Genomic DNA, 26,354 nt, shown 5'->3' on the forward strand with positions numbered 1-26,354 from the left:
TCCATCAAGTCGCAATGGCTCGAGCTGAAGGCTAATAATAATAATAAAACTTTATATTATAAGGGGTTAGCCAACTTCCTAGCCAAATTTCTAAAATGCCCTAACCTGCTACATCCTGACTTAATAATTACCCTATGGCATACCTCTGTAATTTGTGGCCTCCGTGATTTAAAGGGGTTGTCCTGTCCAAATCTGTAAGTCTGCAGTCACTCTGTGTGACAGTGGACTCATGAATCTCCCCAGCGCCGGGTTCTGAGCCAGGACTGGAGGGTATGTATGAGTTATATATACTCCCATCCAGGGCCAGTTTAGTGGCATGGCCTCGCTCCATACACTTGTATGGAAGTGAGGCCACGCCCGCTGGCCAGGAGTATGTATAACTCATACATATCCTCCAGTCCCAGATGCGAAACCAGCAAATCCCGGCAGCGCACAGTGACTGCGCTGGGGAGATTCACAAGTCCACTGTCACACAGTGACTACAGACTTATCGATTTGGACCGGAAAACCCTTTTATGCACCATCAGTGTGACAACTGCTATATTTTAGGATTTCCAAACAATATTCTGTGTCTTCCGTGCAATTGGCAACGTAATGTAATGTTCTCTTACCTGACATTGCTCAGCTGACAAGCCCTTTGAAAATGGTCCCGTAGGTGACCAAAGTCGCGTCCACTGAAGGCGGCATCTTTGAAATACCCTAGCTCCTGGAAAAAGTGATTTGCTGCTTCTCTACAGGCAGTATCCTGTGGATTAGTAGCATCGGCGGGAATATGTGGCAAAGTGACAGTAAGACCACCCACGGTCAGCTTCAGCAGCATCTCAGGTTTCAGAGGTTCCAGGGGCGAGGAGGACTGTTTACCTGCCAAAAAAAGTAGATTAAATACATAAGAAAAAAAATAATGTGTGTAATTCAAAAGCTAAACATTTCTGATCTTAATTAAGCAGGATTTTAAGTTAAAGGGGTATTCCCATCTCAAAGATCCAATCCCAATATGTAGCAGGTGCAATGATAATAATATTAGCAAATACCTCCAATTAGAAATGTAGTATAGTTCTCATGATAACATATGTTGCTTACTCCACATGCAGGTCATTGCAGAAGCATAACCATCAAGATGATTGTGTATACCTCACCATACATAAAGAATAATACGCGCTTTACTTTTTTAATTCTCTGTGGAGAGGGTCCATCACATGGGGGAGACAGCAAAGGTTAAAGAGGCTTCGGCTGGGGCTACACGGTGACATGCGCCCCACTGAAACACGGCATCAGATAATTATTATGGTGTCACATTGCGACCTGTAATCTATCATAACTGCAACACCGAGTCACAAATGTTTCCTAAAGTGTTGGACTTGCTGTCGCTGATCATAAGTTGCATTCGATTTGTTTGCAACTTGATGTTCGTATATTTTTACAATAAAATTGCAGCTCTAAAGTAATTGGACAAAAGTTGCAGACGAGTTGCACAAATGTTTCTGGTCGTGCAACTTGTTTGAACATGGCTATCATAGGACACATGTCTCTGGGTAACCCTAGCATTATGTTCCATACCCCCCACGTTGATAACTTTCCAAACCCAAAACCTCAGCCCTAACATGTACGATCAATTCACATCCACAGATTGGGTATCCAGTTTCACCTTCTTACACTCTAGAAATTAACCATTTTCTTCACCCCCCTTCTCTTTTAATGATTCACTAACATGAAACAATGGATTGCTGCACAACAGTGACACTTAGTGGACAAATTATGGTAGGCACTTGCTCAGTGCACTATTACTCAAAATGTGGAGTTTACTGCTTGTTTCCAATGCTACTGCCCACTGCTGCAGACTATCAGTGGTGGCCGGTCTCCTAGTCAAGGAGCACAGTGCTTACAAAAGTTATTTGCTATAGAGCTTGTAAGCCTTTCTCTAAAGATACATGGATTGATTGATCGACCAGCCAGGTTCAGTGCCCTGCGCTCCTTAGATTTTCCCTCTGCGTGCAGCATCAGCCTCAGGTCAGCAGAGCAGCCATACTGATGGTTTGAACAGTCAGTAAATCAAGAGTGTAACCTCCCCAACTTGAAAAACAGAAATCCAGGAGGTAGCGGAGTGATGCGCTCATGTAAATGGCAGATACAACATCCCCTTTAACGTACATGGTACTCTTAGGCAACTGAAGCTAAAAGGAGCCTCTTCTCCAAAGTCTCCATCTGGACTCAATCTATCAAGCCAAACAAGGCAGGGAGAGGTCGGACAAAGCGGACGAGCAGCCTCCTCTCAATGTGCCTGACTGGTTATTTAAAGGGAACCTGTCACTCCGTTTTTTCAAGAAGAGCTACAAATAGCGTTAAATAGGGGCAGAGCTGGGCTTTACATTAGTGTATTTTGGAGCCTTTATTCCCCACCTATGCTGCCGCAATACCTTTGTAAAGTCGCCGTTTTGGGCTGTCACTCATGCTGGTCAGGTCATATGGGCGTGGTGACAGCGCTGTTTCTCCCCCAGATCTCCGTTGGTGGCGTAGTGGTGTGCGCATGTCCAAGTGGCGAATCCACTGCGCAGCTTCAAGGAAAATAGCGCGATCTGCGCTATTCAGCCGTTTATCGTGGGCGCGGCCATCTTTGTGAGGCTGCGCGTGCGCAGATGGTTCTTCTCGGCTTCCCGGGGCTTCAGGAAAATGGCAGCGGAATGCCGCACCTGCGCAGATGGAGATAGCGGCGGCCATTTTCCTGCAGCCGAGATGCGAACTCGGCTTCAGGAAAATGGCCGTCGAAATCGCCATCTGCGCACGCGCGGCATCCCGCGGCCATTTTCCTGAAGCCCCGGGAAGCCGAGAAGAACCATCTGCGCACGCGCGGCCTCACAAAGATGGCCGCGCCCACGATAAACGGCTGAATAGCGCAGATCGCGCTATTTTCCTTGAAGCTGCGCAGTGGATTCGCCACTTGGACATGCGCACACCACTACGCCACCAACGGAGATCTGGGGGAGAAACAGCGCTGTCACCACGCCCATATGACCTGACCAGCATGAGTGACAGCCCAAAACGGCGACTTTACAAAGGTATTGCGGCAGCATAGGTGGGGAATAAAGGCTCCAAAATACACTAATGTAAAGCCCAGCTCTGCCCCTATTTAACGCTATTTTTAGCTCTTCTTGAAAAAACGGGGTGACAGGTTCCCTTTAAGTTATGTTTTCTCTGAGCCAGCCCAAATTACATGTTGCCCTTTTGTTGAGCAGCATTACACAGCTGACGGGGTCACTTTCAGAATCAAAACCTTTAATTCTGGACAGAAAGACTTAAGTTAAAGTGAACGTATCATATTGCACATTCAGTCCGCTCTGTGGACAGTATGGTATAGAGAAAAAAAACCTGAGCAGAACAATAACAGGATTTTTGGTTGCTTACCGTAAAATCTGTTTCTTGAAGCCTCCATTGGGGGACACAGGAACCATGGGTGTATGCTGCTGCCACTAGGAGGCTGACACTATGCAAATAAAAAAGTTAGCTCCTCCTCTGCAGTGTACACCCCACCGACTGGCATTAAACTCTTCAGTTAGTGAGAAAGCAGTAGGAGAAAAAAACAAGGTTGAAAAACCATAACCACAAACTTGAGAACTGTAAACGTGAGAACAGTCAGAGAACATATAACAAAAACATTGGGAGGGAGCTGTGTCCCCCAATGGAGGCTTCAAGAAACAGATTTTACGGAAAGCAACCAAAAATCCTGTTTTCTTTATCGCCTCTCATTGGGGGACACAGGAACCATGGGACGTCCCAAAGCAGTCCCAAGGGCGGGAAAAACAGACTTCCATCAGGTCAGAGGACTCACCACTGCCGCCTGCAGGATCCTTCTGCCTAGGCTGGCGTCCGCCGATGCGTAGGTATGGACCTTGTAAAATTTGGCGAACGTGTGGATGGAAGACCAAGTTGCCGCTTTGCACAGCTGCAGGGCGGAAGCCCTGTGGTGCACCGCCCAGGAGGCGCCGACTGCCCGGGTAGAGTGAGCCTTAATCCCAGGAGGGGGCACTCTGTTCTTGAGCCGGTAAGCCTCCAAAATTGCCATTCTGATCCATCGAGCAATAGTCGCTTTAGAAGCCGGCTGGCCTCTGCGCGTGCCATCAGGAATGACGAAAAAGGAATCCGTCCTCCGGAAAGTGGACGTTCTGTCCAGATAGATCCTCACAGCCCTGACAAGGTCCAGCTTGTTCAACGATCGCTCCAGAGGATGAGTCGGAGCTGGACAAAAGGAAGGTAGAACGATGTCCTCGTTGAGGTGGAAGGTGGAAACCACCTTAGGAAGAAAAGAAGGTGGGGGCCGGAAAACCACCTTGTCCTGGTGAATGACCAAAAATGGAGGGCGGCAAGACAGTGCCGCCAGCTCGGAAACGCGGCGAATGGACGTGATGGCCACAAGAAAGGCCACCTTCCAAGATAAAACTGATAGAGGAATCTCCCTAAGAGGTTCAAAGGGAGAAACCTTCAAAACGTCCAGTACCAGGTTTAGGTCCCATGCCTCCACAGGGGCCCTGTACGGTGGGACGGCGTGGGCTACCCCCTGAAAGAAGGTCTTAACCTGTGGCCGAGAGGCCAAGGTCTTCTGAAAGAGGATGGAAAGCGCAGAGACCTGACCCTTCAGGGAGCTAAGAGCCTGGCCCGAATCCAGTCCTGCCTGAAGGAAGGCCAAAAGAGAAGGCAGGGAAAAAACCATAGGCGGAACGCGGTTGGACTCGCACCAACGGAAGTAAGCCTTCCAGGTGCGGTAGTAGATCCTGGAAGACGAAGGCTTCCGAGCCTGAATCATGGTGTGAATCACCCGGTCCGAAAGGCCGGACGCTCTTAGAACCGCGGTCTCAACAGCCACGCCGTTAAACTGAGCGACCGAGAATTCAGGTGGCAGATCGGACCCTGGGACAGCAGATCGGGCCTGTCTGGAAGGCGCCAGGGAGCGTCCGCGAGAAGGTTGACGAGCTCCGCGAACCAAGCTCTCCTGGGCCAATCCGGGGCGATCAGGATGACCGGCACCCCTTCCGCTTTGATCTTCTTCAACAGTTTGGGAAGTAATGGAAGGGGTGGGAACAGGTAGGGCAGCTCGAACTGTGACCAAGGAATGGCCAGAGCATCGACGCCCACTGCGAGAGGATCGCGGGACCTGGAGACGAACTGCGGAGCCTTCCTGTTGACTCGGGACGCCGTGAGATCCACATCCGGAGCTCCCCATCGAAGACAAATCTGATGGAAGACCTCCGGATGCAAGGACCATTCCCCTGCCGCGAGGCCCTCGCGGCTGAGGAAGTCGGCGGCCCAGTTTTCCACGCCGGGGATATGCACCGCGGATATCACCGGAACAGTTGCCTCTGCCCAAAGGAGGATCTTGGATACCTCGGCAAGGGCCATAGAGCTCCGAGTCCCCCCCTGATGATTGACATATGCCACAGCCGTGGCGTTGTCCGTCTGGATCCGGACTGGAAGGCCCCTGAGGATCCTTTCCCAGTGGCGGAGGGACAGAAAGATGGCCCGAATTTCGAGGACGTTGATCGGCAGAGATGACTCCTGCGGCGACCAACGGCCCTGAACCGTCAGGTGGCGAAAAACCGCACCCCAGCCGATCAGGCTGGCGTCCGTTGTCACCACCTGCCAGTGAACCGGAAGGAAGGACCTGCCCTGGGAGATGAGAGGTGACGTCAGCCACCAGTTGAGAGACCGCCTGACCCGAAAGGAGAGTTTGAACGGTCGATCCAGGGAGAAGACCGACCTGTCCCACTGAGACAGAATGGCTTGCTGAAGGGGTCGCGAATGGAATTGGGCGAAGGGAATCGCTTCCAATGTAGCTACCATCCTCCCCAGAACCTTCATGGCCGAACGGAGGGAGGGAGGTCGAGGACCCTGGAGCAAGCGTATGTCCCGACAAAGAGTGGATCTCTTGTCTTTGGGAAGGAAGACTTTGCTCTGACGAGTGTCGAAAAGCATGCCCAGAAAGATGATGCGCTGAGAAGGAATAAGGCAGGACTTCTTCCGGTTTACCAGCCACCCGAAACGGGCTAAGGTGTCGAGAACAATGGACAGGCTTTCGTGGGCCTGAGCGAAGGACGGAGCCTTGATGAGGATGTCGTCGAGATATGGAAATAGGACCAAGCCTCTGACTCTCAAGATGGCCATCAGCGCCGCCATGATCTTCCGGGAAATATCGGGACATGGAGGTAGGCGTCCTGGATATCTATTGAGCATAGAAACTCCTGAGCCTCCATGGAAGCAATTACTGAACGAAGGGATTCCATCCTGAAGAGTCTCAGGCGAACCCTCCTGTTCAGCAATTTGAGGTCCAGAATGGGGCGAACTTTGCCGTCTTTTTTCGGTACCACAAAAAGATTCGAGTAGAAACCCGTGAAGCGTTCTTTTTCTGGGACGGGAACGATTACCCCGGATTTGAGCAGAGAAGCGATGGCTGAGAAGAAGCCCGGAACTAGAGCGGGGTCTCTTGGAGGACGGGATTGGAAGAAATGATCCCGAGGTCGGGAAGCGAACTCTATTTTGTATCCCGAGGATACAACTTCCCTGACCCATGCATCCTCTACTGCAGAAATCCAGACGTCCCTGAAAAGGAGAAGACGGCCGCCCAATCTGGGAGTTGGGCTGGAGTCTTGTCGAGAGTCATGCCGAGGTGGATCTTCCAGTCCTGGGCCTGGAGGATCTACCCTGGGAGAAAAGAGGACGCCAGGACGGAGTGGGCCTAAAGGACACCGCCTTCTTCTCTTGACGTGCCTGTGGCCTCTGTTGCTGCAGGGAAAAGGAGTTTGACGCAGCGAAGCGACGAAAAGGCTGAAAAGAACGAAACTGTCGTCTAGGAGGAGGGCGACGAGGCTTAGCCTGGGGGAGAAGAGAACTTGTACCTCCGGTGGCGTCCTTAATTATTTGGTCCAGCTGGGAACCAAAGAGGCGAGAGCCCTGGAAGGGCAGACTAGTAAGGGACTTTTTGGAGGACAAGTCCGCCTGCCAGGCCTTGAGCCAAACGGTCCGGCGGATGGCAACGGCATTGCTGGAAGCTTGAGCCGCACAAGACGCGACATCCAGGGAGGCGGAAACCAGGTATTCACCAGCGTGGGAAATCTGGTTGGCAAGTTCCGCTAATTGTGCGGGAGGCGCCCCGTCCAGGATACCTCGCCGAAGATCCTTGGCCCATTTTGAAATGGATTTTGAAGCCCAAGTGGACGCAAAAGCTGGACATAGAGCCGCTGAAGCCGCTTCAAAAGCAGATTTCGCGAAGGATTCTATAACTCTATCGTTTGAATCCTTCAGAGATGCTCCGCCGGACAGTGGAAGCACCGTGTTGGTGGACAGCCTGGACACAGGTGGATCCACTGAGGGAGAGACCGTCCAATTGGTGGTAAGTTCTGGAGAAAAAGGATATAGCACACCCAGGCGTTTTCCCCTCTGAAAACGCCTAGTGGGGTTCTCTCTCTCTCTCTCGACAAGATTTCCTCGAATTCAGGATGAGGAGCGAAAAATTTAGAAGGTCGTTTGGCCCGTCTAAACGAAACCGCCTCCTTAATAAGCCACAAAAGGTCCAGACAGGAACGTCGGTCTGAGTCCTCTTCGCGCTCCATCTCGCCGCTTGGCCCTCCCCCGCGGTTGGTGTCCCACCGATCCTCCTCCCCTGAGTCGGGCGAGGCATTATCTGATGCGCCTTCGGAGGATATTTCAGAGCTGGATCCTAGCCAAATCGCCACCATGAGTGAGACAGTACAGAACCTCATTGGGGCAATAAACCAAACCTGTGGCATCAAGGATCCCTCTACGGACCTGCGACCCGCTGGCCACTGCAGGAGTCTGCAGGGGTAACCGATCCAGCGCGGACACTAGGGTTTGAGATACCCGTGTTAAATCGGCCACCGATTGTGACAGAGAGGCGGCCCAGCCTGGGATGGGGGGATCACTCTCGGGCGGAACAGCCGGGGGATCCTGGGCGGTGGGAACAATCGGGTTGCTGCAGGACTGACACAGCGGGGAGGACTGACCTGAGGGAAGTTTGCTGTTACAGGACGAACATGCAAAGTACGTGACTAAGGCAGAAGATGAAGAAGTCGGAGGACGAGAGCGGCCCCCTTTAGAGTTAGACATTTTGAAGAGGTCCCTGAAGAAAATGCCAGCAGGTTAGGGGACAGTGGGGCAGAGGAGGGTGTCAGTCTGCAGTGCAGAGCTACTCACGGCAGACGAAAAACCCCGGATACCAGGAGCTGCAGGCCTGGAGGAAGATGCTGTGGATCCCCAGCGCAGATGGCGTGCTGTGTTCCCAGCAAGAGCGCTCTGCGAAGTTCCCCCGGCGCAGGAGCGTGGCACGATGAAGAGAACTCGTGCCCTGAGCGTCCAGCAGCGGCGTGGAGGAAGGGGCGGAGCCAGCCGAGATGGCGCCGGTGGGTGGGGAATGCCGGGCAGAGTTTGTCGGGCGGGAGAAAGCCCGCCCGATGATACCGGAAGTGACGGAGCGCGTCACCGGAAGTAGGCCCCGGGGGAAGCCGGGGCCTAAATTAGCGGCCGGTGACCGCTGAAATGGGTGCCGGCGCCGAGGAAAAGGTGTAGGCGTCCCGTCTGACAGGCGCGGCAGCCGCCGCCGAAACAGCGGAGCGCCGGTGTCGGCGCCGGAAGTAGGCCCCGGGAAGAGCCGGGGCCTACATTAAAAGCCGGCCGCCGCAGGAGACGACCGTGGCCGCTGAAAAGGAGGGACTGCCGTGGAGATAAAAACAGAGCGGCTGTCTGTAGTGGGGGCCGCGCCGCAGAGGAAAGGGTCTGGGGCACCGATTAGAGGTGCAGAGCCACCGTGGAAAGGTAGCGCGGCCGGAATTAAGAGCCGCCGCGCAAAGGATGGGCCCCGGAAATTGTCCCTAATTGCTGGTACAGGAAGGGTGCTGCCGCAGGAATAGCAGTGCGGCCGCAGAAATGCAGGAAGAAGGGAATCCCGAGGCCCCCCAAATACTCACCTAATATCCCACGCCGTCTACTAACCTTAAAAACGTGGAAGATATTAGACGTCCTTGGAGCTGATGGACGTCCTCGTCTCTCGTCTCCTCCGACCGACAGGCTCTGGAAGGCGAGTGGGTGGGGGACGGAGCCAGGACCGGACTTCTGAGCACGCTTGTGTGCTAGGATCTTGGTCCTGGAGAGGGATGTATGAGGATACGGGGTGGCAGTACACGCCGTACTCATAGTCCGCTTTGTGGGACTACAGGTGTGACTGCTCACCCTGTATCCCTTCCGAAAACCTGAAAAAGAAACGACGCACATTGAGGTAGATAAGGGTCTAATGAAAAACCCGTGTCCACCTCCTACTGACACTAAGCTAAACTGAAGAGTTTAATGCCAGTCGGTGGGGTGTACACTGCAGAGTAGGAGCTAACTTTTTTATTTGCATAGTGTCAGCCTCCTAGTGGCAGCAGCATACACCCCATGGTTCCTGTGTCCCCCAATGAGAGGCGATAAAGAAATATAGTTTTTCTGGGGGGGAAAAAAACTCAGAATAACTTGTATTTTAGTCATTCAAATCCCAGTTGTTGTTTTGTTTTTGTTTTTTTTTAAACACATACGAGTCCAGTGGGCGGTCTTACTCAGTGATTGAAAGCCATCTCTGCATGCACAGTCCTACAGGGAAGACTGTCAATCACTCAACAGGACCGCCCACTGGACTCCTATGTTTGTAAACACCCAGGATTTCAATGAATAAGATGCAACTTTTACGGAAACTTTTATACAGAAATGTATATCAATCCGATCTGCTCTTCCTGTCACCTGTCTTTCTGTCTGCACGTCAAATACCATTTTCAACCTGACAGGTTCCCTGTAAAAAAGGAGCTATCACTTTTTGGGAAACCCTATAAAGTAAAGGCCCCTTCACATTTAGCGACGCTGCAGCGATACCGACAACGATCCGAATCGCTGCAGCGTCGCTGTTTGGTCGCTGGAGAGCTGTCACACAGACCGCTCTCCAGCGACCAACGATGCCGGTAACCAGGGTAAACATCGGGTAACTAAGCGCAGGGCCGCGCTTAGTAACCTGATGTTTACCCTGGTTACCATGCTAAAAGTAAAAAAAAACAAACACTACATACTTACCTACAGCCGTCTGTCCTCCAGCGCTGCGCTCTGCTTCTCTGCTCTCCTCCTGTACTGTCTGGGAGCCGGAAAGCAGAGCGGTGACGTCACCGCTCTGCTTTCCGGCTCCCAGACAGTACAGGAGGAGTGCAGAGCGCAGCGCTGGAGGACAGACGGCTGTAGGTAAGTATGTACTGTTTGTTTTCTTTTACTTTTAGCATGGTAACCAGGGTAAACATCGGGTTACTAAGCGCGGCCCTGCGCTTAGTTACCCGATGTTTACCCTGGTTACCAGTGAAGACATCGCTGGATCGGTGTCACACACGCCGATCCAGCGATGTCTCCAGGGAGTCCAGCGACGAAATAAAGTTCTGGACTTTATTCAGCGACCAACGATCTCCCAGCAGGGGCCTGATCGTTGGTCGCTGTCACACATAACGATTTCATTAACGATATCGTTGCTACGTCACAAATAGCAACGATATCGTTAACAATATCGTTATGTGTGAAGGTACCTTTAAACAAACCAAGAATATAAACCTCTCAGAGATAAATAATTAGGACAATTAAGACATTTCCTCAATGATTTAGTGACAAAACCTCTGGCATTTATAAGAAGGAGATAGAAGTCGTCTCAGGCTCATGGCAGGACTCTCTGCTGTCTCACTATTCGACAGCTGTGAGAGTTCCTGCTTGTCAGCTAGGGTATACCAGTGTGTGGATGGAGACTGCGAGGACTGCATCATGTAAAACCAGGATTCTCCACTTCATGCTGCATATTGTGGAGAAGCACAAAGAGGAGGATAGAAGCAGAAAGAGGAGGATAGAAGCAGAAAGAGGAGGATAGAAGCAGAAAGAGGAGGATAGAAGCAGAAAGAGGAGGATAGAAGCAGAAAGAGGAGGATAGAAGCAGAAAGAGGAGGATAGAAGCAGAAAAAGAAGGATAGAAGCAGAAAGAGGAGGATAGAAGCAGAAAGAGGAGGATAGAAGCAGAAAGAGGAGGATAGAAGCAGAAAGAGGAGGATAGAAGCAGAAAGAGGAGGATAGAAGCAGAAAGAGGAGGATAGAAGCAGAAAGAGGAGGATAGAAGCAGAAAGAGGATAGAAGCAGAAAGAGGAGGATAGAAGCAGAAAGAAGAGGATAGAAGCAGAAAGAAGAGGATAGAAGCAGAAAGAAGAGGATAGAAGCAGAAAGAGGAGGATATAAGCAGAAAGAGGAGGATAGAAGCAGAAAGAGGAGGATAGAAGCAGAAAGAGGAGGATAGAAGCAGAAAGAGGAGGATAGAAGCAGAAAGAGGAAGATAGAAGCAGAAAGAAGAGGATAGAAGCAGAAAGAGGATGATAGAAGCAGAAAGAGGAGGATAGAAGCAGAAAGACGAGGACAGAAGCAGAAAGACGAGGACAGAAGCAGAAAGACGAGGACAGAAGCAGAAAGAGGAGGATAGAAGCAGAAAGAGGAGGATAGAAGCAGAAAAAGGAGGATAGAAGCAGAAAGAGGAGGATAGCCGCCGAGAGATACAGGTAAAGCCTACAGCCTTCTTTCTGTGGTTTGGCTGCTGCTGTCCCAATACAGTATGTAAAAAGAGACTCCGTTAAACCTTTACAAGCGGCTGTGTCCTCCTTTCTGCAGATTAACCATTTGGGAACAAATACTTATTTCTCACTGCAAAATGCAAATAAATTTATATAATTTATACAATCTGATTTGATGGATTTTATTTTTGATATTAGCTCTCTGAATGTTAAAAGTAACCTGCCCTTAAAATCATAGACTGTGCATGTCTTTGTCAGTGGGCAAACTTACAAAATCAGCAAGGGATCAAATAATTATTTCCTTCACTGTAAGTTCTCCTCCTGCAGATTAACACTTTAAAAAACCGCTAGATGGTCTAAAGAACACACAAGGTCATCTTATTACATATCTGATGTCTAATAAGAGAACAGTACATGTACAGTCATAGATATATTCTGGATAGGAGGCTCAGAGTTCACAGCTGCTGGTAAATACCATAATGCATATGAATAACAACAATAATGATGCTAAAAACAGCGCAGCTCTCACCTTGTATCTTGTGGAGGTTTTGCAATGGAGGGATAGTGGCAGTAAATGGTGAGTTCCCATACCGTCTAGGGCCGCTGAGCATTAACTGAATGATATAAATCAATATAATTAAATACCCATTGTAAATGAACTGCCCAATTATCCCCATGAAAACAGGATTTTTGGATGCTTACCGTAAAATCTGTTTCTCGGAGCCTTCATTGGGGGACACAGGAACCATGGGGTGTATGCCGCTGCCACTAGGAGGCTGACACTATGCAAAAAAGTAGTTAGCTCCTCCTCTGCAGTGTACAACCCACCGACTGGCATTATGCACTTCAGTTAGTGAGAAAGCAGTAGGAGAAAAACAATAAGGTTGAAACATAACTACAAACATGAGAACTGTAACCATGAGAACAGTCATAGAACACAGAACAACAGGAACTGAATAATATGGGAGGGTGCTGTGTCCCCCAATGAAGGCTCCGAGAAACAGATTTTACGGTAAGCAACCAAAAATCCTGTTTTCTCTATCGCCTCTCATTGGGGAACACAGGAACCATGGGACGTCCCAAAGCAGTCCCTGGGGTGGGAGAAAACAGACTTCAATCAGGTCAGAGGACTCACCACTGCCGCCTGCAAGATCCGTCTGCCTAGGCTGGCGTACGCCAAAGCATAGGTATGGACCTTGTAAAATTTGGCGAACGTGTGGATGGAAGACCAGGTTGCCGCTTTGCAAAGCTGTAGGGCGGAAGCCCTTAGGTGCACCGCCCAGGAGGTGCCGACTGCCCGGGTAGAGTGAGCCTTTATCCCAGAAGGGGGCACTCTGTTCTTGAGCCGGTAAGCCTCCAAAATTGCCGTTCTGATCCAGCGAGCAATAGTCGCCATGGAAGCCGGCAGGCCTCTAAGCGTGCCATCGGGAATGACGAAAAGAGAATCCATCTTCCGGAAAGCAGCCGTTCTAGCCAGGTATATCCTCACTGCCCTGATGAGGTCCAGCTTGTTCAACGATCGCTCCAGAGGATGAATCGGAGCTGGACAAAAGGAAGGCAGAACAATGTCCCCGCTGAGGTGGATGGTGGAAACCACCTTAGGAAGGAAGGAAGGCGGAGGCCTGAGGACCACCTTGTCCTGGTGGATAACCAAGAAAGGAGGTCGGCAAGAAAGTGCCGCCAACTCGGAAACGCGGCTAATAGAAGTGATGGCCACAAGAAAGGCCACCTTCCAAGATAGAACTGACAGGGAAACCTCCCTGAGAGGCTCAGAGGGGGAACCCTCTCAGAACGTCCAGCACAAGATATAAATCCCATCAATCCACAGTGGCCCTGTACGGAGGGGCAGTATGGGCTACTCCTTGAAGGAAGGTCTTAACCTGTGGCCAAGAAGATAACGTCTTCTGAAAAAGGATAGAGAGCGCAGAAACCTGGCCCTTTAGGGAACTAAGAGCAAGGCCCGAATCCAGTCCCGCCTGAAGGAAGGCCAAAAAGGAAGGCAAGGAAAAGGACATAGGTTGGACTCGCACCAACGAAAGTAAGCCTTCCAGGTACGATAGTAGATCCTGGAAGACGAAGGCTTCCTAGCCTGGATCATGGTGTGAATCACCCGGTACAAAAGGCCGGACGCTCTTAGAACTGCGGTCTCAATAGACACGCCGTTAAACTGAACGACCAACAATTCGGGTGGCAGATGGGACCCTGAGACAGCAGATCGGGCCTGTCTGGAAGGCGCCAGGGGGCGTCCGCGAGAAGATTGACAATCTCCGCAAACCAAGCTCTCCTGGGTCAATCCGGGCAGATCAGAATGACAGGCACCCCTTCCGCCTTGATCTTTTTCAACAGCTTGGGAAGCAAGGGAAGGGGTGGGAACAGATAGGGGAGCACGAACTGTGACCAAAGAATGGCCAGAGCGTCGTCGCCCACTTCGAGAGCGTCGCGAGATCTGGAAACGAACCGAGGAACCTTCCTGTTCATTCGGGACGACGTGAGGTCCACGTCCGGAGTCCCCCATCGAAGACAAAATTTGATGGAAGACCTCCTGATGCAAGGACCATTCCCCTGCCGCGAGACGTTCGCGGCTGAGGAAGTCGGCGGCCCAATTGTCCACGCCGGGGATATGCACCGCGGATATCACCAGAACCGTTGCCTCCACCCAGAGGAGGATCTTTGATACCTTGGCCAAGGCCAAGGAGCTCCGAGTCCCCCCCGATGGTTGACATATGCTACCGCCGTGGCATTGCCCGTCTGGATTCGGATAGGTAGACCCTTGAGAATCCATTCCCAGTGACAAAGGACGAGAAAGATGGCCCGAATCTCGAGGACGTTGATCGGCAGAGAAGACTCCTGCGCCGACCAACGACCATGAACAGTCAGGTGACGAAACACCGCACCCCAGCCGAGCTGGCTGGCGTCCGTCGTCCCCACGTGCCAGTGTACTGGAAGGAAGGACCTGCCCTGGGAGATGAGAGGTGACGTCAGCCACCAGCTGAGCGACCGTTTGACCCGTGGAGAGAGTCGAATTGGATGATCCAGGGAGAAGACAGACCTGTCCCACTGTGACAGGATGGCCTGCTGAAGAGGTTGGGAATGAAATTGGGCAAAGGCAATTGCTTCCAATGTTGCAACCATCCTTCCCAGAACCTACATGGCCGATCGGAAGGAGGGAAACCGAGGACCCTGGAGCAAGCGTACCCCCCGAAGGATGGATCTCTTGTCCTCGGGAAGGAAGACTTTGGTCTGACGAGTGTCGAAGAGCATGCCCAGAAAGACGAAGCACTCGGAAGGAACAAGACAGGATTTTTTCCTGTTGACAAGCCACCTGAAAGGGGCTAGAGTGTCGAGGACGATGGACAGGCTCTCGTGAGCCTGAGAAAAGGACAGAGCCTTGATTATGAGGTCGTCGAGGTACGGAAAAAGTACCAGTCCTCTGACTCTCAAGATGGCTATCAGCACCACCATAATTTTCGTGAAAACCCTGGGAGCAGTTGCGAGACCGAACGGCAGGGCGACAAACGGAAATTGGTCCTGGAGCACCGCAAAGCACAGGAATCGGTGATGTCCCGGGAATATCGGGACATGGAGGTAGGCGTCCTGAATATCTATGGAACACAGAAATTCTTGAGCCTCCATGGAAGCACTTACCGAACGAAGGGATTCCATCCTGAAGTGTCTCAGACGAATTCTCCTGTTGAGCAATTTGAGATCCAGAATGGGAAGAACCTTGCCATCTTTTTTCGGTACCACAAAAAGATTGGAATAGAAACCTGTGAACCGTAATTTTTCTGGGACGGGAACAATTACTCCGGATTTGAGGAGAGAAGCGATGGCTGCGAAGAAACCCGGAACTAGAGCGGGGTCCCTTGGAGGTCAGGATTCGAAGAAACGATCCCTGGACCTGGAAGATCTACCCTGGGAGTAGCGGGAACGCCAGGAAGGAGTGGGTCTAAAGGATACCGACTTCTTCTCTTGACGTGCCTGTGGCCTCTGCTGCTGCTGGGAAAAGGAGTTTGACGCCGCAAAACGACGAAAGGGCCGAAATTGCCATCTAGGAGGAGGGCGACGAGGTTTAGACTGGGGAAGAAAACTTGTGCCCCCGGTGGCGTCCTTAATAATTTCATAATTTAGAACCAAAGAGACATGAACCTTAAAAGGGCAGGCTGGTAAGGGACTTTTTAGAAGATAAATCCGCCTGCCAGGAACGTGGCCGCCGGAGGAAGTAGGCCGCGGGGCTGCCTGTAGAGGCCGCCAGAGCAGAGAGTGATGGCCAGCCGGGAGAATAAAAAAGGCAGGGCGGCTGAAAAAGCCGCCACACCGGAAGGAACAGAGAGCAGCCCCCCCCATGGAAACAAGGAGGGGAAGCGATCAGCACGGCCTGCCCCTGCCCTGTGGGACCTGCCGAACAAGTAACTGTCAGTCCTTAATAAAATAAAGAGGCCCAGAGGGATCCCTAATTTCCTAACTGGGATGGGTGGGGGAAAACTCACCTCAAAATCTCCCACGCCATCCGATACTAACCTTAACTGAGAAAGGTGCCAGACATCCTTGGAGCTGATCGTGGACGTCCTCGTCTCCAACCGACAGGCTCTGGTGGGTGAGTGGGTGGGGGACGGAGCTAGGACCGAACTTCTAAGCACGCTTGTGTGCTAGGATCATGGTCCTGCTATCGGATCCATGAGGATACGGGGTGGCAGTACTCGCCATACTCATAGTCCATAATGTGGGATTACAGGTGTGACTGTTCACCCTGTATCCCTCCGGAAAACCTGTAAGAAAAGGACGCACATTGAGGTAGATAAGGGTCTAATGAAAGACCCGTGTCCACCTCCTACTGACACTAAGCTAAACTGAAGTGCATAATGCCAGTCGGTGGGGTGTACACTGCAGAGGAGGAGCTAACTTTTTTTGTGCATAGTGTCAGCCTCCTAGTGGCAGCAGCATATACCCATGGTTCCTGTGTCCCCCAATGAGAGACGATAGAGAAATCAAAATCACTTTCAGCTATTTAATGTGTACAAAATATATCACAATAAATGCCCACAATAAATAATTAAATAGAAAGTTTTTTTCACCGACAACCCGACTCAATGGACATTGTTCATTTGCAAGAGATGAAGTAAATATACCCCGTCTACATTTTGCGCTACCTAATCTTGATCATAATACAGTCTAATAATTATTGTGACTGAACAGGTTCAACAACTTTTTGATCAATTAGACTAATTAATGTTCAAAAGGTTGTCTAACCTATTACATTTTTTATAAACAGTGGAGGTGTATTAAAAACAATAAGATCAGGCTTGCTCAGTTCTTCTAACCCCTGTGGACCAAGCGCAGAACGCTCTTGTAGTCTTCTTTAAAGTGGCTGAAGCGGCACTCTTCACCAGAGACATATCTGATGATGCGCCATTCTAGCCATCTGACTGCTACAACCAATCACAAATGGTCAAGAAATCGGAGAATGGGATGTTATTACTCCCAGTCATGACGCAGACCACTGGAGTGGCTTGTACTGGACTCATGGGGGCTAGTGCAAGAGTACATCTGATTTTATCGTTATTAATACATTCAAGCCATTTACACATTTCATGTTTACTTTACAAGTGACAATATGTGGCCAATAAGTCTTTTTGTTGTTGAGTTTTTGGAGCAGAAACTTTAATTTTTGAGGAGTATTTGGAAAGTTTTTACTTAAGTTTCAGCAAAAAAACAGAAAACTGGGTATGCACATAAGGCTATGTGCACACAAAGTCACTTTTGGAGCAGAAGCTCAAAGTTTTGAGGTGCTTTGGAGGAAAGTTTAAGAGTTTCCGTTCAGTTTATGCTCCAAAAACTCTGTGTGCACATAGCCTAAAACAACTCCTTGTATTATGCAGGATCCTTTGAACACCGTTCTACTAGTTGTGCAACCTAATCATCTTTTTAAAAACTGCATGTTAATTCGACTTTCTTTTTTTAAATTTGCTCCTTTTTTGCCAAATAAATTAGAAAATGTTAATTTCTGGCATAATGAAGAAACAGTGGATGAATATATTTGTCTATATTGTGTTTTTTTACTAAAGCAAAAAACAATTTGTAGTGTTTTCTAATTTGGTTATGAGACAAGGATCCAAGATATGAAACCTGCCAGTGTTACAACAACCTATGAAAAGGGGACTTATAATCTTCCCAAACGCTATTAACCTGTGGAAACATGGATTTTTATGCACTTATCGTAAAATCCTTTTCTCCGAGCCAATCATTGGGGGACACAGGACCATGGGTGTTAGTGTCCTCCTAGTGGCAGCAGCATAAGTAATACAGAAAGAATAGCTCCTCCCCTGCAGTATACACCCTCCTGCTGGCTCCAAGTGAACCAGTTCGGTAACAAAGCAGTAGGAGCTTAACATTTAACCAGGATGAACTATGTCAAAACCAAGCCAACACAGAAAACCAAAGCCGTTAAGTGTTGTGAATTCTGTGGCAGAGCTCCCTCCTGTGGTCACAAGTGGTACTTCGGCTGATTCTCTCTGTGAAACTTCCGTTGGTGGAGGAGAGTGGTACTGCGGCTTCTGAGTTTCCTTCCTCAGGTGATGTGGTGAAGTCGTTAGGTGATGTGGTGAAGTCGTTAGGTGCTGCTCTATTTAACTACACCTAGTGCTTTGATCCTGGCCTCCAGTCAATGTTCTAGTATTGGACCTGTTTCCTCCTGGATCGTTCCTGTGGCCTACTGCTCTGCATAGCTAAGTTCCGCTTTGCTATTTTGTTTGCTGTTATTTTTGTCCAGCTTGTCTATTTGTTTTTTCTTGCTTGTTGGAAGCTCTGAGACGCAGAGGGTGTACCTCCGTGCCGTTAGTTCTGTACGGAGGGTCTTTTTGCCCCCTTTGCGTGGTTTTTGTAGGGTTTTGTGTTGACCGCAAAGTTACCTTTCCTATCCTCGCTCTGTTCAGAAAGTCGGGCCTCACTTTGCTAAATCTATTTCATCTCTACGTTTGTCTGTTCATCTTAACTCACAGTCATTATATGTGGGGGCTGCCTTTTCCTTTGGGGTATTTCTCTGAGGCAAGGTAGGCTTATTTTCTATCTTCAGGCTAGCTGGTTTCTCAGGCTGTGCCGAGTTGCATAGGGAGCGTTAGGCGCAATCCACGGCTGCCTCTAGTGTGGTTGGAGAGGATTAGGGATTGCGGTCAGCAGAGTTCCCACGTCTCAGAGCTCGTTCTATGTTTTTGGGTTATTGTCAGGTCACTGTATGTGCTCTGACCTCTATGTCCATTGTGGTACTGAATTACCTTATCATAACAGTTAAGCTAACAGGGTGGATGCTGTGTCCCCCAATGATTGGCTCGGAGTAAAGGATTTTACGGTGAGTACACAAAAATCCCTGTTTCTCCTACGCCTCATTGGGGGACACAGGACCATGGGATGTCCTAAAGCAGTCCCTGGGTGGGTAACAATCAACTGTAATTGCTCCTTGTACCCACAGGCTACACATGCGGCACAGCCGCCTGCAAAATTCGTCTGCCGACGGTCGCATCTGCCGAGGCCTGAGAATGAATAGAGTAATGTTTTGTAAACGTATGCAGACTGGACCAGGCCGCAGCTCTGCAAACTTGTGCTGTCGAAGCTTGGTGACGGATGGCCCAAGACACACCCACTGACCGAGTGGAATGAGCCTAAGGGTACCGTCACACTATACCATTTCGATCGCTACGACGGTACGATTCGTGACGTTCCAGCGATATCGTTACGATATCGCTGTGTCTGACACGCAGCAGCGATCAGGGATCCTGCTGAGAATCGTACGTCGTAGCAGATCGTTTAGAACTTTCTTTCATCGCTGGATCTCCCGCTGTCATCGCTAGATCGGTGTGTGTGACACCGATCTAGCTATGCGATCCAGCGATGCGTTCGCTTGTAACCAGGGTAAACATCGGGTTACTAAGCGCAGGGCCGCGCTTAGTAACCCGATGTTTACCCTGGTTACAAGCGTAAAACTAAAAAAAAAAAAACAGCACATACTTACATTCTGGTGTCCGTCAGGTCCCTTGCCGTCTGCTTCCCGCACTGTGACTGCCGGCAGTAAAGTGAAAGCAGAGCACAGCGGCTGTGCTTTCACTTTCACTTTACGGCCGGCAGTCAGTGAGTGCGGGAAGCAGACGGCAAGGGACCTGACGGACACCAGAATGTAAGTATGTGGTTTGTTTTTTTTAGTTTTACGCTTGTAACCAGGGTAAACATCGGGTTACTAAGCGCGGTCCTGCGTTTAGTTGCCCGATGTTTACCCTGGTTACCCAGGGACCTCGGCATCGTTGGTCGCTGGAGAGCTGTCTGTGTGACAGCTCCCCAGCGACCACACTACGATTTACCTACGATCACGGCCAGGTCATATCGCTGGTCGTGATCGTAGGTAAATCGTATAGTGTGACGGTACCCTTAATCCTTGCTGGGACAGGATGACCTCTGACTCGGTAGGACTCCTGAATAGCTGAACGAATCCATTTGGCTATTGTCGCCTTGGAAGCGGGAAACCCCTTCCTTGGCCCCTTCCAGGAGCACAAACAGGGCATCTGACCTGCGGAAGGACGCCGTCTGCGAGAAGTACCTCTTGAGAGCTCTCACTAAATCCAGTGTGTGGAGGGCCTTCTCGATGCGATGTACTGGTGCCGGACAGAGAGACGGTAAGACAATCTCCTGATTGAGATGAAAGGATGAGACAACTTTTGGCAAAAAGGACGGGGATGTTCTCAAAACCACCTTATCCTGATGAAAATTCAGGAACGGAGCTTGACAAGACAAAGCCGCCAGCTCTGAGACTCGTCTAATGGACGTGACCGCAACCAGGAAGGCAACCTTCCAAGAAAAATGACAGGGAAACCTCCTGTAGAGGTTCGAAAGGAGTTTCTTGCAAGACTCCGAGGACCAGATTAAGGTTCCAACGGCATCTTATAGGGTGGCAACCTATGGGAGACTCCTTGAATGAACGTCTTCACTTGTAATCTGTTGGCAATCCTGCGTTGGAACAGAACGGACAGGGCTGAAATCTGCCTCTTGAGAGAACTAAGGGCGAGACCTAAGTCCAAACCCGTTTGTAAAAATTCACGGATGGAAGGAATGGAAAATTCAAGAGGAGAACGTCCCCGGTCGTTGCACCAGGAAAAGAAGGTTTTCCAAGTGCAATGAAAAATGCGCATAGACGTAGGTTTTCTAGCGCTGATCATAGTAGAGATGACTTCCGGAGAGAAACCTGGCTAGGTTAGAACCCAGGACTCAACAGCCATGCCGTCAAACACAGGGCCTAAGAGTTCTGTTGGTAAATGGGGCCCTGTGATAGCAGGTCTGCGTGATTCGGTAATCGCTAGGGAACATCAGCAACTAGTTGAACTAGTTCCGCGTACCACAACCGGCGCGGCCAATCTGGTGCAATCAGAATTACCGGTACTCCCTCCGCTCTGATCTTCTTGATGACTCTCGGCAGTAAGGGGAGCGGGGGGGGGAAATATGTACGGAGGGGGGAATATGTACGGAAGCCGAAAATGATGCCGTACGAGTGCATCTGCACCGATGGCTGCTGGGTCGTGGGACCGAGCTATGAAGTCGGGAACCTTGGAATTTAGCCTTGAGGCCATCAGATCCACGTCTGGAGTTCCCCAACGACAGCCGATATGGTGGAAGATCTCCGGATGGAGAGACCACTCCCCGAAGTCGAGGCCTTGACGACTGAAGAAATCTGCCTCCCAATTGTCCACTCCCGGGATGTGAAAAGCAGAAATCATTGAGCGGTCTTCCTCGGCCCAATGGAGAATGTAGCCTACCTCGCTCATGGCTGCCATGCTGCGGGTTTCCCCTTGTCGGTTGATGTATGCCACTGCAGTGGCATTGTCGGACTGAATCCTGATGGAACGACCCGCCAGGAAGAGATGGCATTGGAGAAGAGCTAACCTGATTGCCCGAATTTCTAAGATGATGATCGGAAGGCGTGAATCCTGAAATGACCAGCGGCCCTGAGCAGTATGATGTAAGAACACCGCTCCCCAGCCTAAAAGACAGGCATCTGTTGTCACAACCAGCCAATGTACTGGATGAATAGACTTCCCTTGATTCAGGGAGGACTTCAATATCCACCACCTGAGAGACTGTTTGACTCGCTGGGGAAGGAAGAACCGACGGTCAAGGGAGAATGGGTTCCTGTCCCAGACAGCCAGGAGGGCATGCTGTAAAGGACAGAGGTGTAATTGGGCAAATGGAATCGCCTCCAAGGCTGCTACCATCCTGCCAAGGACTCTCATACTTAAGCGCAGAGAGTGAGTGCGAGGTTGAGAGAGCTTCTGAGCTTCCCGCTGTAAGGCTGAGATCTTTTCCAGGGGAAGAAGCACCAACCCCTGGGACAAGTCCAGTATCATTCCTAGAAAGGAAATTCGCTGAGCCGGTCCTAGGGAAGAATTTTTGAAGTTTATCTTCCAACCCAGGCGAGAAAAGAGAATCCATTGTGATGTTCACGGCCTCCTTGCAGGAGCGGAAAGAGGGGCCTTTGATGAGGATATCGTCTAGATACGGTAGCACCACCACGCCTCGGGTGTGAAGGATGGCCACGGCGGGTGCCATGACCTTGGTAAATACCCTGGGAGCGGTGGTGAGGACGAAAGGCAAAGCAACAAATTGGAAGTGTTGTTCCTGAACTACGAAGCGAAGGAACCTCTGGTGAGAAGGGAAAATTGGAATGTGGAGGTACGCATCCTGGATGTCTATAGACGCCAGGAACTCACCTTTTTTCCATGGAGGCGATGACAGAACAAAGCGATTCCATTCAGAACCGTTGTACCCTGACGGACTTGTTCAGCAGTTTTAGGTCCAGTATGGGCCGTACTGTACCGTCCTTCTTTGGAACAATGAACAGGTTTGAATAAAAACCTTGAAACTTTCGCTTTGAGGGACCGGGATAATAACGTCGTCTTCTTTTAGAGAGCTTATGGCTTGGAAGAACTCTGATGCCTTTGCCCTGGGGGGGAGAAGACAGGAAAAAACGATTTGGTGGAAGAGAGAAGAATTCTATCTTGTATCCAGTGGACACTAGGTCGCAGACCCATTCGTCGTGAACGACCAAGAGCCACGCGTCAGTGAAGAAAAGCAGGCGGCCGCCCACTTTGAGGATTTCTTCCGGATACCACCGGGAGTCATTGTGTGGGAGATCTGCCCGGTCAGGACCCCCTGGATCCTGACTGCCTAGGACCTCTATCCCTACGTTGTTCCCGGCCGGGTCCGGAAGATGTGGAAGTAGAGGACCAATTTGAGTTGGAACGAAAAAAAAAAAAATCGGGACTGAGCCTGCTGTTGCTGGTTCCAAAAGGGTCTCTGTTGTGGGAGAAATTTCGCTTCCCTCCAGTGGCGTCGGAAATTAATTGATGGAGTTTTTCACCAAAAAGGCGACCGCTCTGATATTGGAAGCAGAATCCGCACGCCAGTCCCTGAGCCATAAGGACCTCCGAATGGTGATGGCGTTTGCTGCTGCTTGAGAAGCGCAGTCAGCGGCATCCAGAGACGCAGTCACTAGAAAATCCCCAGCTCTGGCTATCCGAGTAGCAAGGTCTGCTACCTCGGGGGGAAGATTGGTATCCAGAACAGCTGAAGACAAGACCTCAGCCCAATGGGTCATAGCCTTAGCCACCGACGTAGCGGCAAAAGATGTATCTACCGGAGGAGACTGTGACGAATCTTTTCTTAGATCAGGAGCAAAGGAATATTTATTCAACAATTTCCTTCAATTCGGGATGAGTGGCGAACACTCTGTGAGTCCGCTTGGTCCTCTTAAAGGACACAGCATGATCCGTTTTAGATAAAGGTTCCTCATCTAGCTTCAGGGCCTTGTTTACTGACTCAATGAGAGAGTCGAGAGTCTCCTGATCGTGTTGAAATTTCTGGTCTAGGAATGTGTCAGAATAGTCCTCCGAGACAGGTTCTCTACTAGCCCCAAGCTAGGGGGAGCGAGAAATTGAACTCTCAGAACCCGATTCCCGGTGATGGTCTGGGGACAAGGCATGAGTCCTTTTCCTGGAAGAGCGAGAGGTCCTTGGTAAGGTACGACCCCTAGTGTACAAGGGGTTCTGATCATCGGAAGCGTTGTCCGTAAGAGTGACCTGGTTAGAGGAAGGGTCTCGGAACGAGTCTAACGCTTTGGCCAGGGATGCCATAGACCGGGTAAGGGAGGTAGCCCACTCAGTGGGACTAGGCTCACTGGGTTCGGTATCAGTAACAGGTGGTTCCTGAGCAGTCACCGGTTCACAAGCTGAGCATAACGCAGTATTGTGACCCCGGGGAAGAGATACCTAACAAGCGGTACAAGCAGCAAAAAACACAGTGAGGGTTTTCCCAGACATTTTGTTAGGCTATGATTGAGACATAGTGTAGCCTTGAGGAGAGCGCTTACTAGCAGGGGAAGGGTTAAGCTATGTTTCTGCAGCTTACCCAGATCCTGTGTCTTGAGTCCACGAGGGAGGTCAGCAATGTCCACAGAAATTGCTCCCTGAAGCTGTTATTCAGAACGCTGGAGCAGCGCTGCAGCATCAGCCCTGTGGGTGTCCAAAGATGGCCGCGGAGATCAGGAAGAGAAGGCGCTTCTCGCAGAACGAGAAGCGCCAGAGAGAGTGGGCGGCGGTAACTGCCGGTGGGCAGAGCCAACGCTCTGGCCTGGAAGAGGGAAAAGCCGGGGGCTAAATTTTAAGCTTGCGGTTGCAGCCTGTAGTGTCGCTACCGCTATTTGTGCGACGTGACCCACGGACCCGGGCTTTAAAGATATCTGCGGACCTCCCTTATCCCAAGGACCAGGGCCCCCCAGCGCCTCGGCCCCACAGGTGTACTCACGGTAGATGCGGTGGGCCGGTGCTCAATCCACCGTCGCCATAGTCAGGGAGGGGGTGGAGAGCTTCTGCCGCCTTCCATCATCCGCTATAACAGTGGTGATGCAGTGGGGGGCTGCACGGACGCCATAAACATCATGTCCGGCTATGCACCTGGCTCCAGGAGAGGTAGATGGAGGGCTACTCCATGTGGTCGCCTGCTATGGAAGGGGGAGATCGGAACGCGAAGGAACCGTCGCCCGTAAGTTGAGCTCAGGGCTGGCATCCAATGATGCAGGAAAGAGTACGGGGAGGGACGCTCTGCGTTCTTGCTGTTTGATGGTTCTGGGGAGATGGGAACCTAGAAAGGGTCCGTTGCCCTCATTCGCTCCGTTAAAAGAAAAATAGACTAAAAATAAAAACGGTGGGGTCTGAAAGCAGACCCAAGTGCCTCCTGCAGACACTAAGCAAGAACTGGTTCACTTGGAGCCAGCAGGAGTGTGTATACTGCAGAGGAGGAGCTATTCTTTCTGTATTACTTAGTGTCCTCCTAGTGGCAGCAGCATAACATCCATGGTCCTGTGTCCCCCAATGAGGCGTAGGAGAAATAGGGTTAATCTGCAGGTTAATAGTGCTAGGCCATGTTCACACGTTCAGTATTTGGTCAGTATTTTACATCAGTATTTGTAAGCCAAAACCAGGAGTGGAACAATCCAAGGAAACATATAACAGAAACACGTCACCACTTCTGTATTTATCACCCACTCCTGGTTTTGACTTACAAATACTAATGGAAGATACCCACCAAATACTGAATGTGGCCCTACAATACTTACCAGACGCCGCACAGAAAGCGCAGCTCCTGGATAAAAATTAACTTTATTCTTCCCAGCTTTCAGTCACTGAGGTGTGTCCGGAGTGGATTTATAATCACACACAACACTTTAATTAGCAGCAAGCACAGATGCCCGGAAAAAAGCGAGCTGTCAAAGTGCTGGGGCATGAGTACCACCACTGCTTACTGTGTACTGAGCAGTGACTGTAGCCACACCAGCACGCCTGAATGACTGAAAGCCAGCGGCACACAAGAGGAATAAAACTCATTTTTTCACTTTTGACGCACTTTCAGCAAAACAGCTCAACAGCTTTGCAATGCTATTTATCAGAATATAACACAAGCCTAAGTTAGGCAGCTTTCAGCAGATCAATCCATCAGAGAAAAAGAAAAAAGCTTTGTAATGCTATTAACCCTGTATCTGCAGGTTAATAGCGTTTGGAGACATGACAGATTCCCTTTAACAAGTTTCCAATTATACGAATGAAAACAGTTGAGTAGCCGGGTCCATTATTTACTGTAGAACTGTCCACACTTACTCCGGGAGCAAAGGCGGTCCCCTGAAACGGGGCACTGCTGTGATCACTGTAAATTGAAGAATCTAGATCCACATCTGATAAGTCATTTGCAGATCGGACAGACGTGATGCTGTTTGTCATGGCCGCCATAGAGAAAAACATATCTGGGGAAGAAAAAATAAATAAATACACATTTCCTTTGCATACATCACAGTTTTACTTTTCTTAGTGTAATATTATTCTGAAGGAAAACGTTCACAGGAAAACTGGTAAAATTTTCACCTCCGTTCTCTAGATTCTGAAAGGGAATAAGTTCAGGATCCGGCATAAATAAGGATCCAGGTCCCGAATAAAGTTGCTGGTTCAGATCCTGTTCTATGAGCTTCAGATCCTCCATGTCTAAAGGGCGACTCTTCAGCAACTTCTCTCTAACACTGTTTGATTCTGTAATAGAAAACCAATGTCAGCATCCTTTTATGGGCTTTTCTGATACTTAAACCCTGGTTTCCCACACAGTTTGTCTTCTAAAAAAAAAAAATAAATCAACTGAAACTGTGCTTTACTCACCCTCCCCAGGGCCCAGAAC

The 26,354-nt window shown here is 50.1% G+C and overlaps 1 protein-coding gene across 1 annotated transcript in view; it reads right to left on the reverse strand.

Moving 5' to 3' along the window:
• Positions 1–26,354, reverse strand: part of ATG2A (autophagy related 2A) — a 173,575-nt gene that overhangs the window by 107,927 nt on the left and 39,294 nt on the right. Inside the window, exons 8-11 of the mRNA XM_069738813.1 lie at positions 26,051–26,212; positions 25,790–25,932; positions 12,136–12,220; positions 612–861 (exon numbers count right to left, since the gene is read on the reverse strand). Of these exons, the coding sequence (XP_069594914.1) occupies positions 612–861; positions 12,136–12,220; positions 25,790–25,932; positions 26,051–26,212 (640 nt within the window). The remainder of the gene's footprint in view (positions 1–611; positions 862–12,135; positions 12,221–25,789; positions 25,933–26,050; positions 26,213–26,354) is intronic.

Source organism: Ranitomeya imitator, chromosome 9 (assembly GCF_032444005.1).
Source record: "Ranitomeya imitator isolate aRanImi1 chromosome 9, aRanImi1.pri, whole genome shotgun sequence".
In the NCBI taxonomy this organism is placed as follows: domain Eukaryota; kingdom Metazoa; phylum Chordata; class Amphibia; order Anura; family Dendrobatidae; genus Ranitomeya; species Ranitomeya imitator.